At 43.4% G+C, this 22,805-nt stretch overlaps 2 protein-coding genes across 4 annotated transcripts in view; one reads left to right on the forward strand and one right to left on the reverse strand.

Annotated features, from left to right (window-relative positions):
• CMTM6 (CKLF like MARVEL transmembrane domain containing 6) overlaps positions 1 to 5,055 on the forward strand; it is a 19,318-nt gene extending 14,263 nt beyond the window's left edge. For both annotated transcript variants that reach the window (XM_035129558.3, XM_035129559.3), the window contains one exon: positions 948 to 5,055. In XM_035129558.3, coding sequence (XP_034985449.1) covers positions 948 to 1,091 — 144 coding nt within the window. In that variant the 3' untranslated portion in view covers positions 1,092 to 5,055. The remainder of the gene's footprint in view (positions 1 to 947) is intronic.
• CMTM7 (CKLF like MARVEL transmembrane domain containing 7) lies at positions 4,623 to 20,957 on the reverse strand. Of its 2 annotated transcripts, XM_088653880.1 has the most exons (7): positions 20,240 to 20,957; positions 16,361 to 16,534; positions 13,934 to 14,032; positions 11,565 to 11,646; positions 9,957 to 10,023; positions 9,304 to 9,313; positions 4,623 to 8,745 (listed from the first exon to the last, which is right to left on the reverse strand). In XM_088653880.1, the coding sequence occupies exons 1-5, from the start codon at positions 20,627 to 20,629 to the stop codon at positions 10,010 to 10,012; spliced, it is 759 nt and encodes a 252-aa protein (XP_088510006.1). In that variant the 5' UTR covers positions 20,630 to 20,957; the 3' UTR covers positions 4,623 to 8,745; positions 9,304 to 9,313; positions 9,957 to 10,009. The 2 variants fall into 2 exon arrangements, with proteins under 2 accessions (XP_088510006.1, XP_088510005.1); XM_088653879.1 differs by having other exon boundaries at positions 4,623 to 9,313; positions 20,240 to 20,955.
• Between the last annotated feature and the right edge of the window lie 1,848 nt (positions 20,958 to 22,805).

Genomic DNA, 22,805 nt, shown 5'->3' on the forward strand with positions numbered 1-22,805 from the left:
GCTGCGATGTTGGTACCCTGCTTTAGGAAGTTAGTGTTTGCATTTGGAAAAGAGCTTCTAAATGGCACGATGTCATTACAGCAGCGTAGAGCCACACACTTTTCTGCAGCTCACACTTCATCAGACGGTGCAACATATGGCTGTGTAGGGATTTGCCAAAGCTGGGGCTGCCACAAAACTCTGACTTTAGTAGGCCTAATAAATTTCATTGAGCTCGGGCAAGCATGTAGTCTCTGAACCTAAGGGGAGAAACCTGTACTGTACTTGGGGCTCACTGTGTGGGAGATTTACCTTCATTGCAGGTGTCTTGCAAAAAAAAAAAATCCCGTTAAAATGTCACCAATCCTTTTATTAGGGATTGGAGATATATGGACTAGCCGGTTTCCTCTTGTTTTGTTCCTGGATGTCTTACCAGGCCTCCTACTCTCATCTCATCTATTAGTTTGCACTGCCTAAGTGCCTATTGACAGTAGTTCCAAACACTTTCGTTTTCCAAAACCCGCAAAGTGCCTTTCAGCATTCATCACCGGCAAATTTTATAGCAGGGATGGGGAAAGGGCTACAGCCTTTTCTGGGCGACGTTTTGGTGGCCCATGTGTCCGTGGTGTGTGGAGCTAGAGCCAAAGTGGGTGGAGCAATGAATGCTTTTATGTTTTGCACAGGGGACTGGTAGAAACTCGCACATCCCTCTCTATCCTTCATCTAGGCAAGCGTTATTAGAATTGAAGGACACAGTCCAGCCAGGCAAAAGCACTTAAGGACGGTGCAAAGGAGGGCCAGGGAGGGGTGTGGCTGAGCAGGGGAAGAGTAATCAGGGCCAGAATCCCACCCCTTTTTTATAGAGACCAACAGGAAAATGTACCTGGAGATAATCAGACTATTCTTGTATACTTTTGAATCTCAGTTGAAGTTATATATATATACTCTTCTCATACTTTGTTTAACAGGTATTTGGCTTTCTTGCAACGATAACGTTTTGTGTGGACGCTGTTCTGATGTATCTGAAGAGACGTAAGGCAGAAGAAGAGAGAAAGACAGAAAACCCAGCCAATACACTGAATCCAACAGAGAATCAGCCACTGAATAACTAGAAAGTCTGAGGTCTAAACCACCCCTTATTGTTATTATCCAATCCCGAGTGAAGCTGAAATGATTCTGCCTTTTAAAGAGTGCCCAGATAGTTAAATTTTGTTTCAGTTTTCAACTCGCTGTCCTAATCCTGCGTCTTTGCACAGTTCCCACACATAAACAGTTCAAGAATTGTGGGCTTCTTTTCCCCACACACACTCCCAATAAGCACTCGATTTTGTGCAATTGCACACTCATTTGTATGTGACTGTACATCACCAGTATGCAAAGGAAACTTGTGATAGGATCGTGAAATAATTGGGTTTTGCTTCTTCCAGAAGAAATTTTTTGACAAGTGAAAAATGGTTCAAGTTCAGAAGAAAATTAGTTTCATAAGGAAAAGGCCCCAATAATGAAGGGAATGGGATGAGCTAATAGCGGAAGAGAAAGGGACAGTGGGAAGTTTCCGCCCAGATTAATTGCAAAAGGGATACATGTCATGATTTTATATGGGGAAAACTAGAAAATGGAGAAATAAAAACAAAGACAGGAAAATAGATATTGTGTGGCCTGTGGAGTATCCTCATGTGAAAATCAGTAGGAAATCGATCAATAGCTCTCTCGCTCTCTCTCACACACAAAAACCAGGATGTGGTCCCAATTCTTTACCTAGGAGATTGTTTTCCCACTTAAATCATGTTCATCTCCCTGCCCATAAACTTGGGATTTTTACTGGCATTTTGAGAATAAGGTTTTTATAATGTAGCCAGGGGCCTGCAACGTAGTCTTGCAGCATAGTGTGTCCTCTATTCAGGATTACAGCTGTTTGATTTGACTCCCACCCCCCAATAGTTAATCAGCATTCTGACCCCATTGGGGAGTGGCATTCTCTACTGAAGGTTTTTCCCCTCTAAATATTTTTTAATACATGTGAAAATCTTGGGATTCCTTCATGTTTGCTGGTGCCCTGGCATGTGTGGGTGGTGTATATGATTTTTCATGATAGTAATAATTGATACTGTCCATATGGTCTTATACCATTTTGTAACATAGCAGTACATACAACTTATTTTATTTCTGTGTGTTTGTGTGTCTTCTAAGTCCAGGTTTAAATTATGTACAATGCAGTATGTAGACACCTGCATTTGCTGTATGTTCAGGACTCTGAAAGAGCTGTTACAATTTTAAGAAGTAGACAAAGGGAAGCACTCAGCCAAGAGGAAACAACTTTAAAACTGTAACAATCTGCCTGAAAGGAGATTGTATTAATATAAAAAGGGCTTGGCTGATGTGTTGAGGAAGTATAAAGAGCAACACTTGTCGCCTCCAATCTTATTCATAAAACATTTAATAGTGCGATGCTTTGGGGCTATTTATTTTGTGTAGTCAATTGCATGTGCAGCTTCTCCTGCTTATGAATGAAATGTTGTAGGCTGTGGAAGACTTTGGGGTGGGGCGGGTGTGCTGTGGGTGACAGGAAGTTAACCTCAGCCTGAAAGCGAGATGAGCGCTGCATCCCATAGTCACATGACAGGACTTAACCGTCCAGGGGTCCTTTACCTTTTTACCAATGAGAAGCCCACAAGCAGGATCTGTGCATAACAGAGCTCCTCTTCTGCTATTTCCAGCAACTGGTATACAGATGCATAATGCTTCTGACAGTGGAGGGAGAACATAACGGTCAGGGTTGGTAGCCATTGATAGCTCTATCCTCCACAATCTCTCATGTGTTAATTGGAATTGTCTTTGAGCAAACAGTTACAGGCAACTGACCTCAAGCTTCATTTGTCAAATATTCCCTTTCCCTTTCCCTTGAGGGGCTGGGATGCAATAATGCAGTTTCCCTTGTATAGTTCCCGGGTGCCCGAAACTATGGGGTTTTTTTTGGGAAGAATTGTGAAAGCTGTTATAGGCTGCTTGTTTCTACTAAGCATATAAAGGGAGGCCAGGGCTGCAATTCTGTACCCAGTTACCTGGGAGTAAACCCTACTGAACGCAGTGGAGCCTGCTTATGAGTAAATTTGCATAGGATTATGCTGTGAATTTCTGTTTGCTATCATGGTAGGTTTCTGCAAAACAGTGAAACATGAGATGCCCTAATTGGCACCACCTCAAGCAAGCCATACTGGTAATCTTTCCACATAGCTGGGCGATGCCAGAAAATGTGACAGCTTAGAGCCTCCTGCTTGTTCAGGCTGAATTCGCATAGAAGAAAAGGTACACAGCAGCGATTGCTTAACAATGTAGGTTTAGAAATACTCACTTGCCTGGTTTTCCATGGAGAGTAATGATCGCCTCAAAGTGATCTGGCAGGAAAGCTCTTGTAGATGGGAAGCTAGTTAGTGTCATCCCCACCCCGCCCCCCAGCTTCAAGTTGTGAGTGTTAGAACTTTAAAATATCTGTGGATAGATGAACTGCTTAAAGAATCCAGATACTATATCAGACTTGCTGAAATCTTGCTCATGTGAAGGGATCCAGTGGGTCTTAATTTCAAGTAAATCTGTTCAAGGTTGCACCGCCAGGCAACTTACTGTGGAGTCTCTGAAAATACACTAGCTTATTTCCAGTGTGTGTAAAGCTGTTTTGGGATTAAATAGGAATTGCCAGGGGTTTTTTATTACTGCACTTTCTGTTTCAAAATCTCATGCAGATTTTGATCGTACGGCCTCCTAAGTTTCCGTCCTTAATGTGCCATGTGCACACAAACACACTCCTTGGTGGCTCAAAGCAATCATACATAACCCCCCCCCTCAATTCAATAATCTCATTTTTATACCAATAGTTCAGCGCCATAAGACCAAAGCCTTTGAACATAGGTAGTGAGTAACTTGTTGCATAGATTTCTGTAGGACTAAAGCAGAGGTAGCTAACTCATGGGCTGTTTCCAGCCTCCCAAGCTGTCCTTTGTGATCCCCCAGGATCCACCAAATTAATCCTTTTAAATTAATTATTTAAAAATAATAAATAAAAATTGAATTCTCCTATGGACCCACGTCTATGACGCCATGATGTCAAAAGGTTTTTAAATGGCCTCTAGACCCCTCCAAAACATTTTCATTAAAAAAATTAATCTTGGATCAATGCAGCCACCAGCTCCCCCCAAATGTCAGCTGCCCCTCCCCTAAAGGAAGGCTGACTGTTTGGCTCCAACCCATTGTATTTGCAGTGTCCTACAGTAGAAGGGGCACAGGCTGAGATCCAAACAACTACTTGTGGCACCGCCAAGAGCTTGAGCACACTTGGTGGGATTTTTTTTTTTTACTTTCCCTGTTTCATACAGCAGATCCCCATCATTTCCCCAGGAGATAATGTCAGAAAGCCCCCTCAGTTTCAGAAGTGGTTTCCCACATGCCATGGAGATCCACTCTTTGGATAAGCTTAAAGGTGCCTAGGGCACCCAGAAAGGTGCTGTTCTTTGGATCTCAGCCCCTGTATAATCACATGCATTCCATCCATAATACAGGAAAGGTTTTGAAGAATGGCCCACTGTGAAGATGGGAAGATACTCAGCGGTTTTGAAAAATCATTTATAATGGGTGTGTTTTTTAAAAAAAATGTAGGCTAGGCGCAAACTTTTCTAATAGCATATGCTTCGTGAAAAAGGTTTGGGTGATTTTGAACTGTGAAATATAGCATTGTCTTAACTTTGGAAATGTGTAATGACAAACCACTGTTTGCCTAAACCAGGCATCCCCAAACTTCGGCCCTCCAGATGTTTTGGACTACAATTCCCATCTTCCCCGACCACCGGTCCTGTTAGCTAGGGATCATGGGAATTGTAGGCCAAAACATCTGGAGGGCCGGAGTTTGGGGATGCCTGGCCTAAACTGTTACGTACTGTATAAACTCCTATTGTAAACTGTATGCTATGTCAACTTTTTTACATTCTCTATTGTAGCCTGGCCTTTTTACTACCTATTTTTTATCTTCATTGGAATCACTTGATTACGAAATAATTATGTTTTTATTAAAAGTTGTAGAAAGCATGTTGCTTTGGAGTATTTCTCTTTTCTGCTGTTGGTAACTGGGCAGCAAGAACCCACTTATTCTTGAAGAAACAGTAATGTTCTTTCCCGCCCCGAGGGCTAAATCATTGACCTGTATTACAAGGGAGCCCTTTGGAGTACCTGCCTTCCTTTTCCGGTGTGTTTTTTCAGGGAAATCTCTCATGAAACCATCCTGAAAATATCCCATGGTGCACTACACTCTTCCTGATGCAACTCTTTCTACAGATCACAACTCAAGACTTGTTTCGCTATATACAGGTGAAACTCGGAAAATTAGAATATCGTCGAAAAGTGCATTTATTTCAGTAATGCAACTTATTATTTTTTATTTTTCTTATAATTTTTACAAATGCTTTCTTTTGGAAATTCCACAGTAATAAAACAAAGTTACAATAATACAAAAATGTTATTACATTTCATTAATTACATTCCATTTATAATTGACCCGCCTAACGGCAAATAATTACAATTACAACAAATAAAGGCTTGACATATCTTGCTTTGCATGTCATGCATCTATCTCATATATTGGTTTCACCTTTTAAGTTGCCTTACTGAAATAAATGCACTTTTCGATGATATTCTAATTTTCCAAGTTTCACCTGTATTATATTTTTTTCTTTAGGGCCACAAAAAGTGTTATCGAGCAGGACTGGAAGCTTCAAGGTTGTATTTCTGGTGGATCATATCCAAAGAAAAATGTGGGTGATTTCTAAGCGAGCAGAGCAAAAAAGTGTGCTTGACAGAAACAAGTCGTCATTAAAACTTCCAGGCACACATGATGTAATCTGTTTTCTAGGTATGCTCCACCAGCCGTCGTGCAGCCCACATTTTGATGAGATCCCTGCATAGTGCTTCGTACGCTGCTTGTTGTTCTTGCTCTATGCATTTCCCCCCCTTTCAACCAAGCATGTCCCAGATACATTCCTGCTGTTGATACATTTTATTTTTAATGAAAAAAATTGCTAATCACATTCTGTTTCTCCAAGGCTAATTACATTCTGTTTCTCCAGGGTTCTGCCACCCCTGTCTTATCCTCACAACTCCTCTGAGGTAGGTTAGATAGGAGGGTTGGCCCAAGTTCATCATGGTTGAACTTGGATTTCCACCTGGCTCTTCCTGGTCTTAAGTCAGACATTCTACTACATTGGCTCAATTTATTTTTCTAATGTATTCTGCTGCTGTTTAAAGTGGTTAGACAGTCTTCATGTGAATTGTTGTGTTACATTGGTATCTTTGTAAGCCACCTTAACTCGGGTAAAACAGGAAAGGTATAAAGTGCCGGTTTAATTTATAACCATTTGTGTTCTTCGTTCAGTATTAATTTGCTTAGGCACTGCACTTTTGTCCATTTCTAAGTTTGATGTAAGGTTTGGAAGCCTGTTGGGATTATTCCATCTTGGAAGCAAGACCACCTGTTCACACTGCTGTGAACCCAATGCCAATTTGGCTCATGATATTTTTGGGATGCTGCACAATTAGATAATTTGGGTGAGGTGTGGGAGCTAGGATTAATCTTGACTTCCCTACTGAACCAGTACTTTAAACTCTGGAATAGTAATCAATTCTTTGGCCATTCCCTAAATATGTCATATGGATTCAGAGCTGCTTTGGCAGCCATACTCAGAAGTCTCATGTTCCCCACCTTAGTAGAGCCCAGAGTTAGCTATATGCTGCGTCTTTGTGCTAAAGCAGGGACGCAATTATTTGCAGGATATTCCCGACACCTTTACTGGAATACAGCAAACGGGCGTAGCTAGGGGTGGTGAGGTGGGCCCCCGCCAGGGGCGCAGGCATTTGGGGGGGCGGCAAAATCTGCTAAAAAAACAAGTCTATAAATGTAAATATTGATTATTGCCTCATAAGAAATAAGTTTAAATAGAGGGTGAATTGAACTGGGGATGGGGGTGGAGGAGAGGCAAAAAGAACTAATTTGTCCATGGCTAGGGGGCGTAATCTGGATGGTTCTGCCAGGGGCGCAAGATCACCTAGCTATGGGTTTGACTGCAAGGCTCCCAGAGACTAGTGATTCCACGTATTCTCCAAGTTCAACAGCTGTTGAATTTCCCCTTTACTTTTCTCTGCCTTGTTTTGTTTTTTCTCCGTTAACCAGCTTTTTCTTGCCACATCCTATTATCTGGCTTGCATGCTCTGTTTCGCTTAGGCACCTGAGCAACTGCTTCTTTTAAAGTAATTTTTAATTTAAAAGATGGAGATAACGATGATAAGTTTAAACCCTTGCTTTGAGGGGAAACGGGGTTGTTTTTGCTTACAGTTTGTGTAGCCTGAGCCTGCCAAGGGCATAATTACTTTGATGTCATGCATGGTAAACTGCTGTGCATGCAGTATTAATGACGGTTTTCCGTGAGCCTGTAGCACTAATGGCCAGTCTTCTGCACCCTTGCTCTGGCCTCTGATCATGCAAAAGCAAGTCTCCAACAGAAAGCATATCACATGAACCATCTCTGGTTACCTAAGCCTTTTTTGAAAGGCGTACTTCTATTCATGCATTGTCCTTTTTTTTCTCACTAATAGTGCTAGTGTGTTATTGGCAACTTAAAAAGATAAATTACTTGACTGATCTTTAATTAAACATTACGGAATCCCCCCACCCACCCTGTTATCCTGAAACAGCAATGAGATATGCTGCCAGGCTGTGAAATGAAAGCACTGGATTAAATGCTTACTTACTTCCAAGTAAGCAGGCATAAGATTTTGCTGCAAGCCCCACTGAGTTATACAGGACTTGCTCTCAGCTAAGCAGTTTTAGATTATCTTGTGGAAAGGTTCCAATCCTTTTGCAGATTTGTTTATTCAAATGTTTCCACTCCGCTGTTTCCTGTAGATTTGCAAAGTGGCTAAAAACATTAAAAGCACAATGAAACAAAATAAAACCACACAATTTCACATAAACACACCAGAGACCTGCAGAACAGCCTGCAATGATAATGTTAAGACCATCTAGGACTCAAAAGTGCTCTGGAAGTGAATTTTCCTAAATTGGTACCTGAAGGTCATGAAGTTAATCCTCACTGAAGGCGTTCTATTAGCTTGCTGCTACCATAGAAAGAAGACACTGTCCAATGTATTGCAGTCAGACAACGGGAATACAAAACAAACCATCAGCAATAGAATCCCTATAAATCGAAATAGCATATTGAACACTGAAATAATGAAACAAGAAAACTTGCTTCTTCTTTTTTTTACATAGCTGCCGTAAGGAATCCCCATGAACTGCTCATTTGCAACACAAAATAAGATTTGATTGCATTCAACTGGGGCCTTCCAGCTAAAAGAGCTGATCTTCACAGACCAAAGGCTACTGTATTAATAATGCCAAGCAACATACTATCAAAACTGAAAACTTAGGGGAGTTGGTTTTGTCAATGGATATGGAAGTGAGTGATGTTTTTGAGGTATAAAATTTATTTAAAACTATTTTGTCGAGAATAAAAATACTTAAAAAAACAGAAGAAACACTAGGACACAAAGGAAACTCTTTCACTTCTGAAGAAATATTCACAGTAAGCCAGTCAAAACATAAATTATCAAATGCCTTTTCTCACACTGGGAGCCAAGCCAGGAAAGGCAGAGGTAAGCAACAGACTTTGCATGTATAACTTAATATAAAGCAGCTGCTGGTCCATGGTGAAATGTAGCATTTTCAAGCTGCAGAAGAAAGAGAAAACAGTACATTTCCCACCTTCAACCTTTATATGCAGGTCCCAGTTCGGATCACTCAGGTAGCTTGAGTTATATCAACGTGAAGAGAGGGAAGCTCACTCCTACCAAATTGTGGCATAGAATAATCATTTTTACATTTACACCCCACTTTTCCTTCAAGGAGCTCAAAGTGGAATATACGGTTACCCATCACCCTCCCCATTTTATCCTCACAACAATCCTGTGAGGTAGGTTAGGCTGAGGGAAAACATTTGGTCACCTAGTTAACTTCATGGCTAAGTAAGAATTTCAATCCTGGTTTCCCTTTGTTTGCAGAAAGAAAAAACAGATTCCCTAATACTTAAGCAATACAAGAATACTGGTATTAAGACAATGCAGTATAGAGGCTGCTGGTACATATTAACAATCTGGACAAATGAATACGAGGAGTGTAAGACCAGAGCCCTCTGGTGGTCAGTCAGCTCACTTAGTAAGAGGTTTCAGGAGTCATTACAAAAGCAAGCCCTCAAGAAGATCACCAGAACAAAATTCCATCTTACATACATTTGCTGTCTGTTAGCCCAGTGTTTCTCAACCTTTTTTGGGCCACGGCATACTTGTTCCGTGAAAAAAATCACGAGGCACACCACCATTAAAAAAGTTTAAAAAATTAACTCTGTGCCGCCCTATATTATAATTATGACTGTAAGAAACACTTGCCAAATATTGCTTTCCGGCGGGTCAGCGCTGCCGAGTTCTTAAAAGATCCGGGTTTCTGATCCACCCCACCCGACCCCGCCGTCCCGTATCTTACCCTGTGCGTGTTCTCGGACTTGTGAGAGGACGATTTGGTCTTCATGCCTCCGTGAATTAGCAACAAACTACCTTTTGAATGATGGAGATTGAATATTTTAAAAGTAGCTACTTGAGGTCCGCTCGATTTTCCAAAAAAGAGACACACGTGCGGCACTATTAGCTGGGGGCTGCCATCTTGGCTAAAGGATTCTGGGATGATCCTGTCACGTGAGGCATGGGGAAAATGGAAATAATGAAAGCTGATTGGTCTGTGGAAACTAGAAGGGGCAAAGAAATAGGACGCCCAGGGAGGTGGAGTTTGCAGCTGCAAAATCGCCCTTCTCGTCGCCGCACGTCGCGGCACACCAGCCAGCGTCTCGCGGCACACTAGTGTGCCGTGGAACAGCAGTTGAGAAACGCTGTGTTAGCCTATGAGATCCTCAGTTTGGTGTGTGCATCATGAGTGCCAAAAGACTCACACAGCAGCATCTGAAAAAGAAACAAAGAGAATGACTAGAATAAACTTGTCAAGCAAATTACAGACACAATTTATATAACTGCTCCATAACATGAATTTTCTAGGCAAGCTCACAAAACAATTTCATCTGATGAAAGAGGAGAGCTTTGTAAATGTTTGGGACATGAAGATGTAATGGTAGATTTGTCACATACTTAAAAGAGCAAGGGGCGACTTGGAACCACCCAATATCCATTCTGTCTGCATTGCCTCTACAGCAAGACCCCATCTCTCAATGTAGATGTGATATCATCCTATATACATAAAAATGTAAGGCTGTCATCACACTGCAGTTTGTGTAATCACTGGAAGGCAACTGCCAAGTCCAGGGTGGCAACAGAAGAGCAGGCAGGCAGATGAGTGCAGAAGCATCGCAAGTGGTGAGAGGACCAGTCAAGCTGTTTAAACAGAAGGTGGGAGATGCTTCAGAGAGCAGTTGGCCAAACCATACTCTGAAGTGCTTCTCCCCTCCTTTAAAAGAGGAAGGGTGTTTGGGCGACCTACAAGGAAATGGGTATGTTTGGGTGAGCTGTGAGGAAATAGGTGAAGGGGTACATTGATGTGGAAAGGGAGGTGGGGTTGGTCAGGGGTAAACTAAGGAGTTGATGCATAGATGGTATTGGTGTGGGGGGGAAAGAGGTTGGCAAAGGGATTTGCAGGTAGACAGGGTTGGTACATGGAGCAAGCAGGTGTAGGAGCTTCTAGTAAATATTTTTAAATGCTGAACTATATACAAACAGTACCAAACCAGAAGATTTTTGTCTTATTTTTTAAAAAATATAGACATGAACAGGAAGAGATTAATACAGAATGAGAATGCAAATGTTCAGGCATGAGTAAAAAATTTTTTTGAATGTAAACAAGTGTGTTCAAATGCTTTTAGCCCTGATAAAGGTCACCAGCTATAGTTAACTGTGAGTATTTGTTTAAAATATTTTATTCCATCTGCTCAAAGCAGCTAATGAGCAGGTACACTTTTTTTAAAATCCACTCCTTTATATAATGAGTCATTTATTGAAGGGATGGCATGAATAAAATCAGAGGTGTCTGCACATGAGATGGAATTTTATAGGTACCAAGCTTATGCTTAGCAGGCCAAGAATATCTTACAATGAAGGGAGCCAATAGAGGAAGCTCTAGTGGTGTCAGTCTGCAGTATAATTTAAATGTGAGCTGGCTTGGGTCAAACATATTGCTGAGTTATTTGTTGAACCTTGCCACTACAACAGGAATGGAGTATCTAGGTCCCTCCAGCTTTGTAACAGAGGTTACAATCTAGGTTGCAAGAGTCAGAGAACACAAGTGAACAAGACGATCCATGATGCCGCTGACAGGTTGGTGAAGGACAATGTCTTGGGTAGAATCACTTTATCTTTCTTGTCTAAGGGGCTCTTGCTTGTCATCCTCACCTACACTCAGACAGTTTTGCTGATGGACCACCAAATGGTCATTCCATGTTCAAATAAGGCATGTTAGCTATGGTTGGTGCAATTTAATTTGACAAGATGCTTACCTGTTGACTGAGTGACACAAGAGACTTTGTAGGATAGCCATATACTTAAGATACACAGAAATGAAGCCAAGAAGCCAAATACCTGTTGAAAAACAAAACAAAAAGAGACGTGTGATAACTAAACCTTCTAGTATAGAGAATCCAATATACCCACATTTAAGATTTATCCACTAAGGATTCTGTTCACCTGCATGCATCCAATTGACAGATCCTACTCAGGATAAATTAGGCTTCAACATGCTGTTTCATGAACACTGCTGGACTAACATACTCCATGTTGCCAGCTTATTATGCAGCCCAAAGAGTGGCCATTAGCAGCTACAACCCAGAAACTCTGAAATCTGCATGACCCCATGATGTAGCCATGGAATCTGGCTGGAGAGGCAGAGTTGTAGAGAACCTAATTATAATTTAAAATGGGCAAAGCTTACACAGCCCTTGTTATTGCATAGAAATGTCTAGTACAGTGGTACCTTGGTTGTTGAACTTAATCCATTCCGGGAGTCCATTTGACTCCCGGAACTGTTCAAAAACCAAGCCGTGGCTTCTGATTGGCTACAGGAGCTTCCTGCACTCAATCAAAAGCTGTGTCAGACGTTCGGCTTCTGAAAAACGTTTGTAAACCAGAACACTTGGGAGCCGATTTGTTCAGGAGCCAAGCCATTTGATTCCATTGACTTCTAGGAGAAGTCCATCTTTAGTTTTGATGGACGAGCCTAGCTTTTAATCACGGTCAATTTGTTTTCCCAGTGTACTCCAGTCACAGTGATTTAGAGAAGGGATGTTGCAGTAAACTTCTGAGCTGTATGTCTCTGAGTTTCGACTGTGATAGCAAGATGTAAGCAGCAGAATTAGACTGCTGAGGTGACCTGCTTCTTTCCTAGTTGCTCCTCCTAACAATTACAAATCCTAGTTCTTTTTTTTTTCCGGGGGAGGGGGGTACTTCCAGGAAGTGTGGGAAGGGAAAATATAATATGACTATGACTTAAATAATGGAAGGTAAAAGGGCCTAGCATGACAGCCCCTGAACCTAGTAGTCTGAAATTAGGGAGACCCCAGAAGGAGTGGCCATACCTGCAACTTGCAACCAATTTTGGCAGATAATAATAATAATAATAATAATAATAATAATAATAATAATAATTTATTATTTATACCCCGCCCATCTGGCTGGGTTTCCCCAGCCACTCTGGGCGGCTTCCAGAAGGATATTAAAATACAATAATCTATTAAACATTAAAAGCTTCCCTAAACAGGGCTGCCTTCAGATGTCTTCTAAAAGTCTTGTAGTTGTTTTTCTCTTTGATATCTGGTGAGAGGGCGTTCCACAGGGCGGGCGCCACTACCAAGAAGGCCCACTGCCTGGTTCCCTGTAACTTGGCTTCTCGCAGCGAGGGAACCGCCAGAAGGCCCTCAGCACTGGACCTCAGTGACCTCAGTGTCTGGGCAGTTAGAGTTAAAATAAAGTTAGAGGCTTCGTTAACAATCCCCCCCCTTTTTGTTAATGTGGCAGGCTCAATCCACTGGAGGAGCTCCTTTGTCTGCACATTTCATCCACTTTAGTGAAAATGAGGGGGGGAGATAGCCATTTTTAGATTTCCCATTGAAGTCAATGGGACTGAAACTGAGCTTCAAATTTAACAGTTCTGATTTGCATGTGAATAACAAAATTGTAACGGCACAGAGCGGATACAAAACAGATCGGGCTGCTTCCAAACGATACAGATACAGGGCAAATCTTGTGGTTGCCGCACACCGCTAGTAAAAAAGTGAAGTAATAAGAAGAGCCAGTAATGGATGAGAACAGGTAAAATAGGATAAGGCAGACTTCAAGACTTGCATTGGCCGACGGTACAAAAATATTGTAGCTTTGTACAGTCGTACGTTGGAAGTCGAATGCCTTGCGAGTCGAACATTTTGGCTCCCGAACGCAGCAAACCCGGAAGTGAATGTTCTGGTTTGCGGATGTTCTTTGGAACCCAAATGTCTGATGCGGGTTCCACGGGTTCCGATTTTTTTTTCCGGGGGGGGGGAGAAAGCACCTTGGTTTCCGAACGTTTTGGAAGTTGAACAGAATTCCGGAACGGATTCCGTTTGACTTCTGAGGTGCCACTGTATGTGTACAAGGTTTTGTCAAAGTACCTCCAATACTCAACCCAACCAGGATACAGAGCACAAACAAGGGACAGATCCTGACTTGTGGTATAGACTGCAGCTCTACTTTACATGCAGCTCTACCTTACATGCATACAAAGAGTAATTATGCAGAAAAAACTTGGAATCTGCACTAAAATCAGATCCCAGCAGTAACAATGTAAAAGCAATTCCTTGTCGATAGTAAAAATAAAATAAAATAAAAGTAGCCTCACCGCTCCAGCTGTAAGACTTGCTGACCCAGAGCTCCTTGCTACCACCACCACAGATCCAATGAGAAGAAGGGTGGTGCCTATTAGGTAATGAAGAAACTCCTGAAAAGAAACAAGCACAGAACAGTTAGACAACACAATAAAAGGAGCATGTCAATGTGGCACAACACTGCCAGCCAATGAGATTATTTTGCTTTAAATCACATGTGAAAAAGGAAACATGGGACTGCCGTCTCTGACCCAAATCACATTTCCTGAAGGAAAGACAATGTTCTGCTGAAACAGATAAGGTTACTATCCCTTGCTCTTCCCACTCCCTGCCAAAACAAACAAACAAACAAACAAACAAACAAACAAACAAGTTCTTTTCAAGATTGCACAATGGGTAAGAACATGGGTAGGCAAACTAAGGCCTGGGGGCAGGATCTGGCCCAATTGCCTTCTAAATCCGGCCCGTGGACGGTCCAGGAATGAGTGTGGGAATTAGTCCGGCCCCACCACAAGGTCTGAGGGACAGTGGACTGGCCCTCTGCTGGAAAAGTTTGCTGACCCCCCTGGGTAAGAGAGATGCTGTAGACTTGCTGGTGCATGTTATTGATGAGGAGAGCGTAACTCCCAAACAGAAAGGCAAAGCCCTATTGATCTCTGAGGGTTCTGCTTGCTTCCCTTCTTCACTTTTAGTGTGCATCTGTGGCCAAATTGTCATTCTCTCTTCAGGCTTTGGAACAGACGGGGATCCTTTTTGGTCTTTAAACCATGGCGTATGCAGCATGATTTGCTGCCTGTTTATATTTGCAACTTTGCTTTCTGAAGCAGCATTCATATCCGCTATCACTTCCATTTCAAGAAATGAACCAACTTTTCTTTATTCCTCTGGTGTGAGCTTCTTGGGGCATAAGGTTAAATATATTCACAACAGATCCATGTTCTAACTCTCAGCTGAATATCGGGGCTGTGCATAGGAATACACTTGCATGTGGATTCAAACACATCCCCCACCTTGTAACAATGCCACTTTGAGCTCCTGCGAGGAAAAGTGGCATATAAAACTGTAATAATACGTACACCTGATTTTAAAGCCTTTAACAGAGATGCTGCAGCTACATTTCCGAATGTTTCGACACCAGGGCTAGAAATGCCCTATGTTAAGAGGCAGCTCTCAAAGGATGGCAGCCACTAAAAAGCAGATTACAGAATCACATGTCTGAAGGCTACTGCGGAAAGTTAGCACATCACAGAGGTGGGTCTAGTCTCCACACACCCATGCTGCTTTTTGACCTGCAAAGAGGAAGCATTTCAAAACTGGCAAGCATTTCCAAAGTGGTATAGTGGTGGTCCCAGGAGGTTTTAACTACAGTGGTGCCTCGCTAGACGAATTTAATTCGTTCCACAGGTATTTTCTTATAACGAAAAATTCGTCTAGCGAATCCCATAGGAATGCATTGAAAAAATTTCGAATTTTTTTTTTGCCCATAGGAACGCATTAATTGAATTTCAAGGCATTCCTATGGGAAACCGCGATTCGCTAGACGAATTTTTCATAAAACGAATTCGTCTAGCGAGGCAACCTCCGCTTGAAAAATCCTTTCGTTAAGCGGAAATTTAGTTAAGCAGGGCATCCGTTAAGCGAGGCACCACTGTATGTGATATTTCTGAAACTGGGACTTTACAATAGGAAAGTGATAAAATGTCACCAATACACCTCTTTCTTTCTTTCCCAGAAAGACCCGAACTGCATGAGATGTTTTTATTCTCTTGGGTACTAACACAGAGTTTGCGCAGCTACCTCCAGAGGGCCTGCAGTGGTTGACTCTTGCCCCTGAATAGGAAGTGAGAGAGACAGAGCAGACTCATCTCTCCAGTGGGTGCTGTATGCAGCAATAGCAGCAGAGAAGGTTGGGTCAAATCAGGAGGGGGGGAAATGCCATCGTCATGCATGTACTCTACAGTATAGTCTTTGACCATCTGCACAAACTGAAATATCGTGGCAGATGAGCAGCACAGCCGACACACATGCATCCCCTTCTAACTTGCTTGTTGCAAATGCAGATTGCAGAGCTCATCACATTTTAGGACAGCTGGGAATCACGGGAATCCTGCCGTTTCAAAAGGGCCTGAAAGTGTGCTGGGGGGAAACCTGAGGTTCCTCTTCATGTTCTGATAATGTAAATTTTCTTACTGTGAAAATTGATGACTGGGAACAGATCACTTACGATTTAATTCTCTTTACGTTTGGACTTTACCTAGATCTCACCATCACATTTTATGGCTTTTTGGCCCCACTGTCTTACTAACTTTTTTTTGTGGGGACAGGGGAAGCTTTTGTTTGTCTTTACAAGTGCCATGGGTCAATTTAATAAAAGCAACTTGTAGCTCCCCCCCCCCTGAAATTAAAAACAAAAGCTGTTTTAACTATGAGCAGGAACTTACTGCAAGTGGCCAGTTGATGCAAGTCAGCATCCGGTAAATTCTGAAGATATAGACGATGTAGAAAATGAAGATCATAACTAAGTCAAACATGGAGACAATTTTGAAGTAGGTATATGCACTGTGACTGGCCACCGGAGAAGCAATGATGCAGATAAATCCGATCAGGAGCAATAGCTGAAAGGCAAGAGATGAAAGAGGGTGAGTGAATTGGAATGCAAAAGAAACAAACTTCCAGGTTCCAACTCACAATAAAATGCTCATAATGAAAAAAAGAAAAGAAAAACCACTTTTTGAAGAGTCAAACAGAGGAAAACAATTCCAACTAAAGCAACAATAATAAAACTTAAAAGTTTAGATTACAAAAATATATTGGGGGAGGGAATATCACTGGGGTACAATCCTAAACAAACTTACAGCATGCAACTCAAGTTTGAAGTCACGAGTAAATGTTTGTTGGGTTCAAACTGCCAAGAAGGACTGGCAACAGTTACTACTGTTTTGCAAACAGAGATCCCGAACACAATGGCTGTATGCTAACACTATGTTTCATTCTAGACTAAATGAGGAAAACCTTGCATTTAAGAATAATTTACAGCTGTTTTTAAATATGAAAAACACCGCATGTAGTCCAGTATCCTCTCCCCACAAGAGCCAACTAGATGCCTATAAGAAGCCTGCAATGTTGACCAGAACTCAGTAGCACCTTCCCCTCCTCTTGTGCTACCCAGCAAATTATATTCAAAAACCCACGACCTTCAGTACTTAAGGAAGTACACATAAGAATCCTTAAGCTTCAAAATTCCAAGATCCTCCACATTTAGAGATGTCCAGCCTTATTTACACACTTCAGAGTCTGCCAATCTTTCTGGGCCTGTGAGTACATTTGCAAACCAGAGAAACTGTTCTGGGCACCATGTACATAATCAGAACACAGATGCAACACACAAATACACTTACCGGTAATTCTTCCCCTGCCAGAAATTCCATTTAACAGCTACAAAAAACTATGTCTTTCAAAACTAATCTCAGCTTGGCAGGTGGGGGAGGACAGGACCCCATAGGTGCTGGGGAAGGCATTTGCATTAGATACTGGGAAGGTTAGCAAACTCTACAACCAATGAATGTGCTTCTGATTTAGGTCGGCGGTTCGAATCCCTGCGACGGGATGAGCTCCCGTTGCTTGGTCCCAGCTCCTGCCAACCTAGCAGTTAGAAAGTACATCAAAGTAGATAAATAGGTACTGCTGCAGCGGGAAGGTAAACGTCGTTTCCGTGCACTGCTCTGGTTCGCCAGAAGCGGCTTAGTCATGCTGGCCACATGACCTGGAAGCTGTACGCCGGCACCCTCGGCCAATAATGCGAGATGAGCGCCGCAACCCCAGAGTCGGTCAAGACTGGACCTAATGGTCAGGGGTCCCTTTACCCTTTACCTTGCATTATACAACCCAACATTACATAGAATATGCAAACAGGGACGAGCATGATACCTCTGCCTCCATCACTGTACAAGAGTTAGAAGGCAGAGTGAAGGCATTGTGCTCCTATAGATTCCCCACAAGATGCAGAATACTGGAGAAATCCAGGCTCTACACCAGCCCTCCAGATGTTTTGGACTACAATTCCCATCATCTCTGACCACTGGTCCTGTTAGCTAGGGATCATGGGAGTTGTAGGCCAAAACATCTGGAGTGCCACAGTTTGGGGATGCTTGCTCTACACTGCCATAGGAAGCTTCCATTAAGTACCAGAGGTTCCTCACTGCAGACGGTTGTCCTCCAATTCATACAAGCTGATAGGGACAGGTGGAACAGAAGTGGCACTTTCCCCCCCATCCACATAGTCTACTAACTCATCCATATAATGCCTGAATTGAACTGCTCTTTCACACCAATTCAACAACCCCTCGTGGAGATAAACGATTCCACTGCAGAGCTGGTCCTCGACCGTAATAATAAATAAATGAAAAAATGAAATGAAATGAAATGAAATGATTCCACTGCACAGATGGAGATTTCAGAACCTTCACTTCCATGAAGGGTAGCTCTTCATGCAAAAAAGGAAACCCCAGCAAATGCAGCTGTATTCACTGAGGTGCATACAGAACCTTGATCTTCCAGTACACACCAGTCCACTAGTTCTTAATCAATATGCATTTTTGAAATAATGATCTGTAAAAAAAAAAGTCCTCCTTCTAGAGAAAAGTTAAGAGACCATATTTAATCCCCTCTCTCTATGTTTGGGGGGGGGGGGTAATGCAATTCCACTTGAGAAATCCTCAAAAAAATAATAATGAAAGGGATAGGGAAGAGATCCTGGAAAACTCATGCACCTTCTCTAGTGAAAGATGGATTCCAGTCCCCACTGAGCAATGCAACAAGTGCAAGATAATAAATTTGATAAAATAAGCCATAACGCATTTGAGCAGAATTCCCTTTTTAAATCTCCAGGTGTCGGGGTCACCATGTGCAATGCTTTCTCTAGCTTTGTTGTTCTTTTTCAAGGTTAGAGAAAGTAGTTGACAGTAAAACACCTCAATTCCCAGTGTCTTCTTTGAACAGGAAACACATTTTTGTGCCTTCCTGTTTTCACTCAGCTGAATCTTCTATTACTAGTTCTTTACAATACCACTCAAATCACAGCAAATCTTTCAATATTTATAGAGCCCTCCTTTTTTAAAAAAAACAAGCAAACAATAAAGCCATACTGAATTTGTTTTACATTTTGAAACCTCGGAGGAAATTCAGCTGCAGCTGAAATCGAGAGAGCCCTCACATGGGGAAAAGATTACAGCAAAAATGTTTCTCTTTCTAGCAAGTGATGATTTTTAATTCAGTCTTTCCAGAGCTAGCCTCCAAGCTAAAAAAGGCAAGGGGTTTAACAATCTTGAGCTTTAATTCTGTCATGTCCTAAAGAAATCTTAAATTGACATGTTTTCAATTCATATGCAGATGTAAAGCTTCCCCTTATTATTTTTTCTTCAGCTCTAGAAGAGAACCATGCACAACAAACACAAAACAAAGGGAAAGGACTGGATCCAAATGTGTCCTTCTTTCACGAGGAGGCTGTTTCTGGGGAAAACCCTAACAAGTGTAGCTCCCCTACCTGTGCCCCAAAGTACTTACAGTAATTTATCAAACAGTCGCGGCAAGCTTGTAGGTCTCTGTCCTTTGTGGTTCTTCCAGGGCATCTAAGCGGTGCTATTAGAAGTGTGAGATGCAGAGAGAAGGCGAGAGTTGAAAGACGAGGAAAACGGTAAGGAAGGAAGGAGGCTGAAGGAAAAGCAGTAAGTGGAGGGAGGAAGGCAGACAGACAGCTGGGCCGTCGGAAAGGCTGAGCAGAGCAGACCCGACCTCATGGCCGCGGAGGAAGTCGCTGGCGGAGCGCGAAAGACGACGGAAAGCAAACTTTTTCTGAGTTTCTGGTCCATGGTCTCTCCCGCCTTCGGAGGCGCAGATACAGCTCCTCGCCACGGACGCACTAGGGAGCCTAGGTACGCCTCTGCGTAAATATAGTAAGTCACAGTTGCTAGGCCATCAACTTTGAAACAAGCAGCCAGCTCAGCTTTCCCTCCCCGCCAAACAGGGTTGACCAAAGGCAGAGTGGAGCGATAACAGCGCGAAGAGCCGCGCTTCTCCTTCGCGCGCTCGACGGCGCAATGTGGCGCCCGCTATTCTTGCAGAGAGAGACGCGCTGGCGGGAGCAACACGTGCAGCAAACCCTCCGCCTCTCATTGGAGCGAGCGAGCGGCGCCAGATTTAGGCCACGTCGTACTTTCTTGAAAGGGAAAAAAAGGCGCTCAGCAAAACAAGCCAGGCGCGGAAACTTTCGAGAAGGAACTCGGACCCCCAGAATCCCTGGACCTCCCGCCTCGCCCCCTTACCATCTGGGCCACTTTGAGCAAGGCGGAGCAAGAGCCCGCGTAGCCTCTGTCCAGCAGCCCGGAGTCCGGCCCCGAGGCCGAAGGCGCCGCCGAGGATGTCGACGCGCCGCCGCCGCCGCTGCTGGCGTCGGTGCGGACGACCTGCAGCCCGCGAGACATCTTGGCGGGCGAGGAGACGGCGCGGCCGGCCCTTCCCTCGCGCGCTCGTCTTCTTCCTCCTGCTAGGACAGCTATGGGGCTCCGGAGGCGGGACAGGGCGGGGTTGGCTGGCTGGCTGGCTGGCTGCAGCGTCTCTTTGCACAGCTGGAGCGGGGCGGAGAGGACGAGCACGGCCCCGGCGCCCCTGAGTCTCTTCCACCAGGCGGCCTGGTGGAAATCTGTGGCGCGCATCCTGAAGAGGGAAGGTGGGCCTCAGCGGCGACCGCCTCAAGCAGAAGCAGTTTCCTAAAAGGGACGACGGTGGGGGTGTCAAGCAAGCCAGAGCTTCAGTCGGGAGACAGCGGGGCTCGGTTGCATGGGACGAGGAGGGGAAAGCAGGAACGAGGAGGGAACCCCCACCCTTGTTAAAGAACAAGAACTCTTAAAACTTGAGTTTACACGGTGCGAGAGTTCACACGGCCGAGGTCTCTCTCGCGAACGCTTTTGTTTGCCTATCCTGCCTGAGGCGGCGGGACCGACTCTCCTGTTTTGTTACTGAGGGAAACTCTTCCTAGAAAACTTAAGTCCACCACAATACATACCGGTATTTCAGTCGTCGAGGTGTCACAAGACTGCTGGGCTGTTCATTTCTAGAAGCTTTAAAAACAATGGCGGTGTCTCTCTCTCCCCTCCTTCCCCCCCCCTAATATCCAAAAGACTTTAGCTTTTAGCTTTGCAACTTCCTTTCCGAAAGGTCTCTCAGGGTTCACTCTTCTGCTTAATAAAAGTAGGTGGTTAATTACATGGAGGTGCAAGTGATGGATTTTCCATTCTGTGCTACCAACTTCTTCTCCAAAGGTTAAGCTCTGGACTGTTTTTTTGTTTTAATTAGATCTTAATAGGCAGCAAATAAAACTAGATTGTGAACAAAATATGCTAACAGGAGGTTCTGGTGGAAAAAAATAAAAACCCTTCCCTATTTATCTCCTGCTGCTTGTGCAAAAATAATGGCAAGTTGAGCCTTTTAGTCAACTTCTCCTTTTATAAGGCACTATGTGTGTGTTTTTTAAGACCGCTCAATTGTTTCAATTGAAGTTTTTACTCATTATCGCCAACTTTCCCCAACAAGGAATATAATTGAGGTGAGTAATAATGTAGGAAACAGTTTGGGAATGTCAACTTCCCTTTATCATTTCTACAGAGGGAGAGCCATGTTAGTCTGTTACAGCAAAATCAGCAGGGAGCCTTGCAGCACCTTACAAAACCAGCGAATTTTATTATGGCATAAGCTTTCATCAACGAATACTTACCACACAATTAATTTAAGGAGTTTGCTGTCACAGCCTACTTAGATGGGCTCAACACGCCATTAGGAAACAGGCACTGCCCTAAAGCTAGTCAGAACATTGTGGCTTGGTACTCCTATAGAACCAGAATTGTAGAGTTGGAAGGGACACCCCAAGGGTCATCTAGTCCAACCCCCTCCAATGCAGGAATCTCAACTAGAACATACGTAACAGATGGCCATCCAACCTCTGCTCTGAGGAAGGAAGAGTCTACCACAGGCATCCCCAAACTGCGGCCTTCCAGATGTTTTGGCCTACAGCTCCCATGATCCCTAGTTAACAAGACCAGTGGTCAGGGATGATGGGGATTGTAGTCCAAAACATTTGGAGGGCCGAAGTTTGGGGGTGCCTGGTCTACCACCTCCTGAGGGAGTCTGTTCCACTGTCCAACAGCTCTTTACTGTTGGAAAGTTTTTCCTGATGCTTACTTGGAATCTCCTTTTTTCTAGCTTGTATCTATTGGTTATGGTCCTAGCCTCCCGAACAGGAGAAAACAAGCTTGCTCCACCCTCCATGTGGCAGCCCTTTAGATATTTGAAGATGGCTATCGTATCTCCTCTCAAGTCTCATCTTTTCCAGGCTAAACATACCCAGTTCCTTCAACCGTTCCTCAAAAGGCTTAGTTTCCAGACCTTTGATGATCTTGGCCACCCTCTGACAACAATGATGAGCAGTGCCTCTCCAGGATTTCAGGCAGAGATCTTTGCAGCCATAGCCTTATATATCAGGAATTGAACTTCTATCCTTATTTTGCCCATACCCTGTGGGCCAGTTATAACAGGTTGGAACAGTGCCCACCTGTCAAAGTTCAAAGGGGCTTGCTGAGATCAGCAGAAATTTCAGCTTCATCCCAAATACACAGGAGGAATACGTAATACTTCTCCCTGCTAGTGTGAATAAAGGACCTTACTATGCATTTCTTCCTCTCTTCGTGGTGGAGTTTGTCTAATTTCTGGGGTGCCTTTCAGTGTGCAGGGGTGTATTATATAAACAGAGATAGTGCACATGGTCTCCACAGAAATCTTACCTTCACAGTAACATTCCAAGGGACCACAACGAAGGTTCATTTATCTCTCATTCAA

Source organism: Zootoca vivipara, chromosome 11, assembly GCF_965207765.1.
Source record: "Zootoca vivipara chromosome 11, rZooViv2.hap1.1, whole genome shotgun sequence".
Lineage (NCBI taxonomy): Eukaryota > Metazoa > Chordata > Lepidosauria > Squamata > Lacertidae > Zootoca > Zootoca vivipara.

What these genes read in the sequence shown, in the direction of transcription:
- CMTM7 (XM_088653880.1), bottom strand. Translation starts at nt 20,629, where the DNA reads ATGCGCGCCACAGATTTCCACCAGGCCGCCTGGTGGAAGAGACTCAGG. An exon ending in TGCTCAAAGTGGCCCAGATG is followed by an intron (nt 16,535 to 20,239) that starts GTAAGGGGGCGA and finishes CTTGCCTTTCAG; the next exon opens with CTATTGCTCCTGATCGGATT. An exon ending in CAAGTCTTACAGCTGGAGCG is followed by an intron (nt 11,647 to 13,933) that starts GTGAGGCTACTT and finishes GTTTTTCAACAG; the next exon opens with GTATTTGGCTTCTTGGCTTC.